Consider the following 13029-nt stretch of genomic DNA (forward strand, 5'->3'; position numbering starts at 1 on the left):
CCCCCCCCCCCCGATACTCGAATCCTGGCGGAACGGAGGGAGTACCTTTGTATGTATTTTAACCGTACCGTGTGACTGGGCCTGCCCGAACTGCAAATGCTTCAGCGAGACACATCTTAATGTCTCGATGAATGTGAATGCGATATATAGTCATTGCGGTCACAGATGATGGGGAAGTGGCGGGGGGGGGGGGCGGGGGGGGATAGTCATTGCGGTCACAGATGATGGGGAAGTTGCGGTTGTAGGCCTTTGAGCCGCGGTCAATTTAGGGAATTAGTGTTGGGCAGTAGTGATTGGATTGGATGATGACCCTATATGTCATAGGAATTATGTTTATTTATTAGTACTTTTTCCGTTCACTTTTGTAAGACTGTTTAGACATTTAAGACAATACCCAAAACAGTTCAATTTCTGCTGTCTAAAACGTCTTATAAAAGTGAACAGAGGGAGTATTAGTTTTGGATATTTATTGGTTTATAAGGCATGGGTGGATTTTATTTTTTCTGACAACACATGGATGGAATTTCTCACTTGTGCCCCTACTATCCATGTTTTTTGTGGGTACAGCTAGTATTATCCATGGGTATAAAGGGGGTGTTTGTTTTCAGGGACTTTTTTGTATAGGGACTAGAAAAAGTCCCTTTTAGAGACTTTTTACCAAACGGGAGGGACTTTTTAGAGACTAAACTAGGCATTTGGGACTAAATGAAGAAGACTCTCAAGGAGAGTCTTTTTGAGACTTTTTGTGACTTTTCTAACAATGCCCTTTCATGCACCTATTGGCCCGCCACCCCATAGTGTTGTTTGATTGTTATTTTTCTATATACTAGTGGCAACATGGTCATTTAATAACCTCTAGGAAAGGACTAGGGACTTTTTAGTCTATAGAAACAAACAGGGAGGGACTTTTTTAGGGACTAGAGACTTTTTAATTGGGACTAGAAAAAATCCTAGGATTAGAGAACCAAACACCACCAAAGTCTCGCCTATGCCCTACCCACGGTACCCATACCATGGGCAAAAGCAATTGGTATTGCACTGTAAAAAAAAATCCAAGATCTCGCGGTATTTGATGTTACCCGTACCCGTCAGGCCTCCACACGCGTACGCACGTCGGCACGTGCATAACAGAGCACAAAAAACATGTGTGGTGTAGCCTGCTGCAATTTTAGGCGCCCACTGACAAGGGAGGGCGTGGATCCTCGTGGCATGTGACGATTAGACCTCAGCTCTGTCTCCGATCTCTTCAATCCCGGAAAACAATGCACTGTATTGTTGTCATAATAATCTTTAAATAATAATACAAATAATATACGGTAGGTGGAGTAATATATACTTACTGTATATATAGACTACTTAAATCTGGCCGCCCACGTTTTATCTGATCGTCCTCCCCACGCCTTTCTTTCCCCAACACAAGGCTCGCTTCCCCTACCAGGACCCGGCGCCGGTGGGAGGTGGGGATGAAATCTCTCTCCGGGGACAGAAATTCACGGCGCATGCGTGCCGAGACCCGAGATAATGTACATGTCTGGATACTGGAGTTAGTTCCGCGATCCATGGATCCCTCACGCACGGCGGACGCGTGCCGACAAGGTCTCGACTTACGCCTGCGATCCATGGATCCTTGCGGCGGATTCGTGCCGAGGACGTACGAGAAGGTGTGTATACCTGGAGGCCGGATTACCGGGGGACCTCGATCGGATCCGCGCATATGAGCACCTCGGCTGTTTAGGGTCCTTTCTAGGGCATTGTTGCACGCCCGCCTCGCCCTGTCGTCAGCCCAAGTCCTCCCGTGTATAATTAAGGTTTAAATCTTCTATACGCGTTTTGATATCTAAGTACTTTACTTAATACTGTTATTATGGGATGTTTTGCTTCTAAAACGGATCTATGAACACTATGACAGGCAGGAGAGTTGCGACTGCAGGTGTTGTGGTGCTCGGTCGCAGGTTAGGCCTCCCTCCGCTCAGATCAACGGCCCCTAGCCCATGCCTAGCTCATCTCGTTTGTGCGTTCCTCTGATCGATGGTGTAGCCTGTTCTATCGCGTTTCAAGTGAATTTGTGTTGCTGCTAGCTCTGCTCCTGTAGGTTGATCATTGCCCTCGTGCGCGCAGTCCAGTTGGGTTGGTTTTTCCCCTCTTAAGGCTTTTGGATTAATCGGAATTGATGTATCGAAAATAGTTCTGATTACTTGATATATGATTTGTTTGGGCTCTGTGTGCTTTATGTCTCTGTACAACATCCCTGTTATATATGGCATATAAGCTGTTGGTGTATTATGTGCTAACTACTTTTTTTCCTATCGATGAAATTTTTGTAATAAAATATGAAGATTTTATATAGGATGTGGAGTGTTCTTATGAAGTCCATAGTCAAAATGTCTAGAAAGACTTATATTTAGGAACGATGAGAGTAGATATTTTTGCAGACAGTGCATCCATAGTGCAGGGCTTTCCCCTCTCCTGCTTATAACTCGATGTGTCGTAGGAGCTTTCTGAAAGGATTGTTATTGTGATCTTTTTGCAGATGGTGCGTCACAACTGGACAACTGAAAGCATTCCGCTGGATCAATATTTGACTCAACAATTCTCCCCAGGTAACGTACTTACAATATAAGTATTCCTACCGATTGCTGCCCAACTGGACTATTTCTTTCACTCATCAACAAAATATTAATAATTGTGACGATCTACACCCAACTCTACCAACACGAACTTAAAAAAGCCTTGGCCATTGGTTGAATTTTTCCTTCATAAGTGCCAACAAATCAATTATCCTTGTGCTTGTGATGTTTTCTAGATTTTGCATATTTGTTTTTTTCTTTTGGCACTGAGTACTTGTTTACTTGATGTTATGTACTCCCTCCGTCCTAAAATTATTGTCTTAAATTTGTCTAAATACGGATGTATCAAGTTACATTTTAGTATTAGGTACATCCGTATCTAGACAAATCTAAGACAAGAATTTTGAGACGGAGGGAGTATGTACACAGAATTGAAATTCACAAATGAGATGCATGCGATTGTTGTCTTGAGCGGCGCTAAAGGAGGGGTTGCCTGACAAGTTAAAAATGTCTCACTATGGGCATCTACAACGGCGATCTGCGAATTTGCTCTCGCATCCGTCCGCAGAAAAAGAAGGACCAATCCGCAGAAACGGATGCGAGAGATCGCCATCCAACGCTTTCCGCATACATTTCAAACACCTTTTCAACAAACCGAATGAAATTCATGCAAGCACGGCTAGATTTCATATAAACATAACGGATTTCATACAAAATGGACGAAAATGTTTACATTTTGGACATATTTTTAACTTAAAATGATACCTGACTAAGATAAAACTAGTCTATGGCCGGAGCCAGTGGATATCCATTCCGACGATATGATACCCTTGACTAGTCTACTGCCGGCCGCGACGGATCTCTATTTGACGGTGCAAAATACTGTCAAATCCCCCGGTTGGGGTCCAAGGACAGCTGAAAGTCCTGGATCGGAGGTCACACGAAGGGTTTACCCAAATTAGGGCCTCTCGAGAGAATACCCTACATCCTGCTAGTTTTCGTTATTCATGGTGGAGGGATACCTCATGCAAGGGGTTACAATGGTGTATGATGTTGGTACCGAGAGTCCCCTATCTATGGATAAATGATGAATGAGGACCCTATACCTCCCTTTATATAGGCTGGAGAGGTCTAGGATTTACACGGTAGATGCGATTTGCGGCGCTGCTGCCCTCTAGTCTTGAGACCACGAAGGTCGTCTTCGCCTCCTAGGGTTTGCTCCTGGCATTGGGCCTAGCGGTCCCCTTGTAGTTGATGAGGTTGGGCTCCCTGGCAATAGCCACCCCCGGTACAGGACGCCGTCATCATTGTCGTCCCCATGTACGGTAGTCATGAGACCCGGAGGTATATGCTCCACCGCAAAGGGCGGCTCGCTTTCCCATTGCTCATCGAAGTGGAACCGACGGTTGATGCTTCAACTGGAGGGGAAGGGTCCCTACGCTGCATAGATCAAAGTTGGTTTGGGGTAACAGGATGACGGTGGCCTGCAAGACACACCGATTGTATACTCCGGCGTCGCCTCGGCGGTGGCCTTCATTGGACCTAAGCTATGGCGGCCTCCCGTGTTCTACTTCTCCTCAATGATGGTGGCGGCCACGAACGTGCTGGGTGCCGCCCTGTGGATGTCTGCGTAGCTGGCATCTTTCTCCGCCGGCAGAGCGCGGTTACGCGCCGTTGACGGCAGATGACGCGGTCAGAGGCACAGGAGGCACGTACGATGCGGCGTGGTCCACATCAGCGACAATTTCTGTGCTGGCTTGGAGCAACTCGCCACTCCTCTGCGAGCTGGCTTGAAGCGGCGAGTTGCTGAACCATGCGCCGGCTTGGAGCGGCAACTTGCTTTGTCGGTCTAGGTGATGGAGGTGGAGTAGCGAGCTGCATCTCTCGTATCTGGCGGGCGCTCGGCGGGCCATCCAACCGGCTTTTATGCCAAAGAACTATTCTTTCTGCTAGTCGGATGCCATCAAAAGGGTGGAGAAAAGAGATGGGGAGCGACGGAGTGGTGCGATTCTTGGCCAGTGTCTGGCCTCCTTTAAATAGCAGGCGGACGGAAGGAGCTTGCCCGACATTGTGTTTAATGTCGGCCCGGTCGTGAACGGATGTGTGACCGGAGTAGGTTTCTCGGCTTCCACGCGGGTTTAATGAAGGCATTTGAATGTGGCGAGGAGGCGTGTTCAGTTGAGCGTGCAGCGGGCAATGCCCTCGGTCGGTGCGCCGCTTCAATGACGGAGGCAGTCCCGTCCGCCCTGAGTCGTCTAAAATATGAAGCGGCGCACTCTACACCAGCATGCATGCAGGTAGCTAGCGCTGGCCGGGAACGAGTACGGGCGATGGAGGAGGGATTTGGGTGGACCAGGGTGGTTAGAAGCGGGCTTAGATGGTGTTCGGACGCCCGCAAAGCCTTTAGATTGTTTCCGGTTTGCGGGAGAAAGTACGTCCGCGTTGAATGGCTTGCGCGGTCCAAACAACACGATTCTAAACGTATGCGGGTGATTTGAGGGTCAGAGATGCCCTAACACACTTCACTTTTTCATGGTCGTGAAGTTTACAAGTTAAAAAATGTCTCACCAACGCACTCCTTTTTTTCCGTGGTCGTGAAGTTTCCTAGAGTTTGTGTACTTAGGATCTTTTATTTTGCCCATTGTGTTACATGACTCAAGCTTTCGTGAGCGGTTTATCTTGGACTTTTCCATGCACTATGTGCATGGAATCGGAATTCGCAAAAGAAATGTGTGCATTTTTATAGTAGGAGGGTGACTTGGGTTTGATCTAACCTTTGGCACGAAAAAATATGAACCCTTTCAGGATCCATTACGTGTCCAAGGCCTTTTGTTCATCTTTGCATCCATTATCTTGCCCCAAGTTTTTTTGACCCAACTGCAAGAGTGGTGCTCTAGCAAATGGGCTATATCCAGCCAAGTGGTCGTCTTTTGAATATAAATTATTGCAATATTCAAATTAAAATATTATAATAGAGATAAAAGCATTGCCAAATGCTCATTCATTGAAAATCAAAACCATACAGACAGGAAAAGAAAAACGTAGAAAACAATGAATGATCAAGATTTATCTAAAATTCATGTATTGGACCCGAACCACACATTAAGGCGTAGTTTTACTTATGACATAATTTTTCTCCTATTATTATTGTTGGTTTTTGTTTTATTGTGTAGTCTACATTTTGTGTCGTCATGCTTTTATCATTTTATTAGCATCAACTATAAAGCTGCTTCAAAAACATCTCGTGCTTCAACAACAGCAGCGGAGCTGCAAGACAGAGGTAACCGCTATGGCGGGATGTTTCTGAAACATGGCCTATGTTGCAGAAGTCCATGAGACTACAAAAAAAATCCATAACATAATCTTTGTTGCAAATGTTTTTACAACACGAGCTTTGTTGCAAAGATCAGTATCACAATCTCTGTTGTAAATGTTTTCGTAACACGAGCTCTGTTGCAAAGCTTCTGCAACACTATCTTTGTTGCAATGATGGTATGGGGCTGGGCCACTGGATGGTGCCAGACCTAACGACTGCGGAGCCGGCGGATTTTCTAAAAAGATCCGTCGGCCGACGACCCTTTAGCCAGTTAGGCTTTTTTCTTCTCTTTTTTATGGGTGAGACGAGGACGTAGTAAGATTTTGCAGTCAAGTGCGCTCTTGTAGTTGTGGCGAGTGATTCCACCAAACAAGTCATGTACGCTTTGGATGCTCTAACACAACTCAAGCTACCTAATAATTAATCCCTGCGGAAGCCTGCTGCTATCATGGACGGGAACGTCCCTTGGAGCATTTTCAACACCGCTCCCAAAGCGACAGACTATTGTCATTCAACTCTCTCCTCTAAACATCTGCTCCTGTTTTTTTTCTCTTAAGTCCACAACACTGAAAATAATAGTTTATCAAATCTTTGAGGAGTGAAAATATTAAAATGCGACAATAGTTTAAATGTAAATATTGTCACAATCCAACTCGGTTGAAGTAAAATAGTTGAAACTTGAATTAAACTCACACATATGTTCTACTTTACCCTTTAACTGCGCACACATGCTCAATCAAATCTTTCTTAAGCTGCTTATGAGTTGCTCAATGCCGAATTTGTTGATGTATTTGAACAAATTCATCAAATGTTGCCGGATTCTAATTTGGAACTTGGATACGATTTTGCAGACTTCTCGCGCGCGTGTGTGTGGTGTGTACTTCTATATGGATATTGTGGCTCGGGCGGTTTGCTTTATATATAAAGCGAGGCGAAAGACTTTTTCGGTAACTTGGATATGATCACTCATATTCTCAACTTTCAGACCTCCGGCAGCATCTTCAACCTCATTCCATGATTATGTTGTGCATGATCACACATCATGTCATCACCTCCCACAAGGTCTTTGGATCCCATTGTTTAATAGGTCCATGAACAACTGCACAACGGGCTTGAGCACTCCAAATGCCCTCTCCACATCCTTTCTAGCCCCTTATTGTCTTTGGGCAACTTCTTGTCTCTGGGCAAAGTGAGCTCTTTTCAGACTAACTGGCTCAGAAATGGTCTGGAGGATAGATATCGTCGACCAGATAGTAGACCATATTGTACTCATGCATGCTAAATCCAGAGATATTGTGATGCAATTGTTTCAAGAATGATTGTGTGCTTCTTAACATAGCCATGGTATTGCCTTCTAGAGCTTTTGAAAACTTCTTCCATCTCCGGTTCATGAAGTCAAGAAATCTGAGCATACCTAGCCACCCCCTTGCTTCGGACATTGTCATGAGCCTTTTAGTGTCTGCAATAGTTGGTTGTCTCAAGTACTGAGGTCCAAACATCTCGACCACCGCAGTAGCAAACCTCACGATAGCGTCTCCCAATGTGCTCTCAAACATCCGGGGGTACTCGTCCCACGAGTGGCCGCGCCATAGGCAAGCATCCGCAAAGAAGCAATGCACTTCTGGTAACCAGAGAATCCAATTCTTCCTATGACATCCTTCTTCAATTAGTCATTGTTGGACTGGACACCATTGTAGGTGGAAGTGCGGGTGAAAATTGTCTGAATAGGGCATCGGGGGCAAATTAGTCGCCAATGAGCGTCAAACGCTCCCGTGCCCTGTTTCGATTGAGCATCCTATGACCCTTATAGATCCCTTAAAATTGAGAACATGATCTTTCGCACACTCTGCGTCTGCTGGGACCTCCCACATCATCGTCGTTTTATCCGCATAATCCTCCTCATCGGACAACTCAACGTTGCGCTCGTAGATGTACTTCATATCCAAATCCATTGCTTGAAAGAAGGGAGATAGATTGTCAAAATTTTAGCATGAGCATTTCACCAAACACTTCCTGGGCATGGTGATCCCCACAGACGGCATCGTACCTGCATGGCGGGCAAACGAGATATGTGCAACTCCAGTGTAGGAAAAGTGGTGTGGCGATCGGGTGGCGGCGGATGTCACGGAAGTCCGGCAAGGGCTTGGCGGGCTCTCGAGGCGGTAAAACGACGACGTCGACCAGGGAGGAAGCTGATGCGGATAAAAGGGAAAGGGATGGATCCCCCGGTCCAGGTGTGGTTTTGGGTGGATGCGGATAAAAGGGAAATGGATGGATCCCCTGATTCGAGTGTGATTTTGGGTGTTTTGGGTGAGCAGGGGTGTCGGAGTCCTACATGACGAAGGTTCTGGACTCCTATAGACTGTTCCACAGACTGCCTGATGGTGTTGAATGGAAGCTATTTGAGGGGCCGCTTTGGAGATGCCCTTGTACTGCAATCTGAGCAGGGCAAAACATTAGGGCGCCAAACTGGGAAGATTTGATAGTATTACCTCTGCCTCCCTAATGTAAATGAGGGTCCCTTATACTGCGTTTTATTATCTTATTATTATATTGCCTCTGCTCCCGGACGCCCCCACCCCCGGCATCTCCAAATCCCTGGACGCCCCCAACCCCGGCATCTCCAAAGTCCAAATCCCTAGCCTCCTTCCCCTCTCTCGCCGCCAGGAGCGCAGGAGGGAGTCGGTGAGCCGTGGCTGCACATCGGCAAGCAGAGCAGGGGCCCGGGGATGGGGAAGAAGAAGGGGAGGAGGCAGCACAGAGCAGCTTCAAAGAAACCAGACCGCGATGGGGATGAGTACTCGCAGGCCAGGCGGAGGGCTGAGGTCAAGGCGGCAGCCAAAGCCCAAGCAGTGCGACCTCAGAAGTTCTCTGTAAGTTTGGGGTAGTGATGGGAGTCTTTTGTGTCGCTAGCTTACCGTGAAGTGATTGTTCATGTCCTGACGGTTAGTTTTCTGTTGTCCTCCCATTTTCTTTGGAGATTTTGGAATTCTGAAATCATCAAGAACCTCCAATACTGTGTTTCACACCATCAAGACCTTCAGTATTGTGTACCAGACATTGTAAATATGCAGTGCTATGTTTGTTTTTCGTCCAGATTGTCATTTGTAGTTATTCTTGTTGTTTACGAAGAAAGCTATGAACTCTCAAATCATCAAGTTTCCATTTCCGTGTATCACAGTAAATGTCAGTATGCACTATCATGCTTACTGTACAACTTTTCAATACTTAATGGGATCTCACGGTTCCTTATCAAGTTCAATGGGCAATTTACTTGTGTATGGAGGTGATTTGGTGAACATGTCTTGGCCACCAAAATTGTATGTGTTTTGTGTTACTGTTCTCTTGTTGTCCTTAAACATGTTAAGATTATTGGCACATTCATTTTCCTCAAATGAATTTATACTTGAAACCAAACTGCTATCGTTGGCACTACAAGATCAGAAATTCCATTATGCAAGTAGTTTGGTATGTTATGTGTGTTAATTCATGCATGGATACTTGCTCCAGTGAACTAACTAACAAAAGAATGAAGGCAAGTCAAGAACAAAAATTCATATCTATTATCTAACACTGAAGCATGAATCTTCTTCTTAAGGTGCCTCCTTGTTATTTAATCTTTTCTAATTTTCGTTATTGTATGGCCTTATAGGATATCCCCAGGTACGAAATCAAGACAGATCTGACCATACAAAAGCTACAGGCATTCTTCACCAGAAGAAGGGGCCATTTTAATGATGTTCGGTCGACTGCCCGTGGGACTGTTCCCGTCACCCCACCTCACCCAAAGAAGGTTGATTCCTCAGATGATGATGACAGTGATGACGGTGATGAGGATGGAGTTGAGAACATCATTACTTATCATATCGTGGTCTTCATAAGTGTGAATGGTACACTTGAGTCTTTGGTAACAGATTATGATGGCTATGTGGTCGCGTTTAGGCCACAACCAGAGGAGGAAGATGACAATAGTGGTTGGTTCTATTTTGAGGTCGTCGAGTTGCCTGCCCATCTTTTCGGTCAAGATAACATGAAGCTGACTTATGGCTCAGGCTATACAAGCCAGTAAGTCCTCTCACCTAAATATTTGAGATTATACGCTCTCACCTAGATTATTTGAAATTAAGTCTAGTGTAAGGTCCAATGTTGGTTTTACTGTGATCTTTGCTTGGAGAATGCATTACATATTTTGTTGCTGTAGATACCTATATCAATTGATGGCTGATTGTTTAAATTTTAACTATTTGGTATGTGCAATTTTATTCCTCTGAAAAATATTGTAACTTGGCTGCCGATATTGTTGTGATTAATGTAAGTAGCTGCTGTACACTTCTATAAATACTCTCTCTAGTTAGTACTCTTTAGCATGTTGCCCAGGTAAGCTGACTTTACTCATGTAATGTGACTCTCATTGAGTATGTAGAGGATTTGCTAAATAAATATGGCATGGTTATCCAGCGTTGTGAATGGACAAAATTCAGTTTTGATGTTAATGTGTTGCTTAGTTTTAGACGCCAGTGAAACTAGACCATTTGCCTAAAACTGATCATGCATCTTTTTGTACTGCTCAACTAATTTTATTTGGCTGTTTCTATATTTATTTCAATCTCTGATAAGTGTCCCTTACAGTTTGAGATCACATCCCTATCTCTTACCTTTTGCACTCGGTGATGTAGTTTTAAAAAGATTGTGCAGTGAGTAAGAAAAATATAGGTATTAACTTACTATGGTTTTCAGGGAAGCCGTGGAGGTTGGTGATGGTTTTTTGGACAGAATGGTCGAGGTCTTGTTGGGATTCAATCAACAGAACTTTGAGGAGCAGAGCAATGAGAGGCTAAGGATGATTGAGACGTTGATGGTGTTTCTGGGGGAGGCCCAACGGCTCCCGATCATTCTGAGATTTGTAATCATAAATTTCAAGGCTCAACCCTGGGTGGCTCTGGGATCAATTCTTGCAATGTGGACCAATAACTGGTCGAAAGGCGGTAATGCAACTCTGCATGTGATGCTTGCTTTGCTCGCGAAGGAGCTGCTGAAGGATCTCGAAAGCAAAAAGGTCTCTGAGAGCAAGAAAGATGCTTTAAAAAGAGAGACTGGCCTTAGATTTGTAAAGGCCAAGAATTTCCTGTCAAAGTTTGGTGCAGAAAAGGTCCCACTTACACAAGAAGAGCTTTTGAGAAGCATACCTGAGAGGTTTTTGGACTTGATGCCGGCATGCTTCTTGGGTGGGATGTGGAGGATGCCCGAAGGGCTTGTAGATGGTAAAATACCCGAAGAACCTGTGTTTGGTGCTAATGAACCAAAGAACACATATTCTCTTCCACTCTTGATTAGCTATTTCCAATTGATGAAGTATGAGGTGAATCTGGTGCCTCAGCTCATTATGCGTCAGGATGGCTACAAGGAGGCACATGAAGGTAATACTCTTTGAATACGAAAACCTAATTCACGATATTTAACTGAAGTCTTGACACATGTGTTCTTTTTTTTCAGTGCTGAAGTAGTTCCTGGACATTTCATGGTCCGTTGGTTCCTTGGTGGAGGGAGGTGTGATGAAGAAAAGGAGAGTTGAAACTTTCTTCAGACTTCAGTTGGTGATCTGAACCAGCGGAATTGCGGCGTAATCTGGAGGCGTTTCTCTCCAAGTTTTTATGCCTGGCTAAACCCATTTTTCCATGACAAATTGACAATGCTGGAGCTGAACTTGACTTGAAAGCTTGTGAAGTTCACCTACCTACTGCTCTCATTTCTTAGTTTCTAGACTTGTGGAAACAAAGTCAAACCATCATATTATCATTAGATCTTGTGGCGGCCACTTTTCTTAACATCAACTGTTGGCTTACAAACGGAGTACTGACACTTTTTTGGATGTTACAAATTTTTTGGTAGAAGCAAACGAGGGTCAGAATAACTCTTGCTTCCCTTCATGGCTTGGTCATTTATTTAAACAGCTCCTAGTTATTGATTTTAATTTAGTATTATTCATGGTTTGGCATTGTAGACTATGTTGTGCCTTTTGCAATGTTTGTTTGCCCCTTCATGATTTTGCATTGTATGCCTCATCTATTTGCTGCAGCTAATGATGCAATTGGTTTCCGCTGGGTTGGAAATGCACCTCAGCTGGGTTGGAATTCCTGAACCTTAGCTGCAATAAACGCAGAGTCACACCAATTGATGCTCTACTGTCTGTAATATTGCACCCATCAATTTTCCCCAATTTGCACTAGGCAAATGAAGAGTCAGTTCTAACATGTGTTCCGTCGTCTTGCTTCAGTCTTTTTTACATGACACATTCTTCTTTTCCCCAATAATTAGAGGCCTTGACGGTAATATTTTTGTTCTTTAATTGAAGGGCTAGCAGAAACAGATTACTACTGCTGCTGCTGTTGCGTGTCTTTACTTGGGTAGTACAGAAGACTTACACGTGTTTTTTTTAATTGGCAAGCCTTTTCCTCGTCCATCCGTCCGAAAATACTTGTCCTACATCCATTCCTAGGATAAGTATTTTCGGACGGAGGGGTATGATTCTTGTTATATACTCCCTCTCTTTCTTACTATGAGCTGTTTTATATTGCAATATGAACTACATCAAATTAAAATGAGTTAATATACTGTTATATACTCCCTCCCTTTCTAACTATGAGCTGTTTTATATTGCAATATGGACTACATCAAATTAAAATGAGTGAATACACACACTAAAGTGCGTCTAGATGCATACAAATCTGAGAAAAGCTAAAACATCTTATATTTAGCGCGCATAATATTTCCCTCCATTTCAAAATCTACTAGTGCGCATACTTTTTAGGCTACAAACCAGTGAGTGAGCTGGCATTAGATTTTGGACAGAAAAACCCCCACTCCATCTCTCCGAGGCCAGGTCCAAGTAGTACTACGGAATATTAGAGATTAGTACTCCACCCATCATCAGCGTCGCCGACGCTATGCTCCTCCTTTTTCTTGCTCCCCGATCTTCTTCCTCCTCACCAGTCACCCCCTTCATCCTTCAGCCAGCGTCACCGTCCTCATCCATACGCGGACGCGGACACTGACGCGTTGCTCCAGCTGCCGGTGGCGGACGCGGTGACGCCAAGCCCGCCATGGAGAAACCAGATTCTCGCCGGCGGTCGGGTCACGTGGCACCCC

General features: G+C 44.7%; 1 protein-coding gene across 2 annotated transcripts; it reads left to right on the top strand.

Moving 5' to 3' along the window:
* The first annotated feature begins 1391 nt into the window (after positions 1-1391).
* Positions 1392-11883, top strand: LOC125528955. Of its 2 annotated transcripts, XM_048693376.1 has the most exons (7): positions 1392-1808; positions 1910-1952; positions 2531-2600; positions 6735-6830; positions 9536-9948; positions 10621-11300; positions 11377-11883. In XM_048693376.1, exons 4-7 carry the CDS (start codon positions 6771-6773, stop codon positions 11385-11387), a joined length of 1164 nt encoding a protein of 387 aa, XP_048549333.1. In that variant the 5' UTR covers positions 1392-1808; positions 1910-1952; positions 2531-2600; positions 6735-6770; the 3' UTR covers positions 11388-11883. The 2 variants fall into 2 exon arrangements, with proteins under 2 accessions (XP_048549333.1, XP_048549332.1); XM_048693375.1 differs by lacking the exons at positions 1392-1808; positions 1910-1952; positions 2531-2600; positions 6735-6830 and adding an exon at positions 6837-8756.
* Positions 11884-13029: the final 1146 nt, after the last annotated feature.

Source organism: Triticum urartu, unplaced genomic scaffold (assembly GCF_003073215.2).
Source record: "Triticum urartu cultivar G1812 unplaced genomic scaffold, Tu2.1 TuUngrouped_contig_5236, whole genome shotgun sequence".
NCBI classification, from domain to species: Eukaryota; Viridiplantae; Streptophyta; class Magnoliopsida; order Poales; family Poaceae; genus Triticum; species Triticum urartu.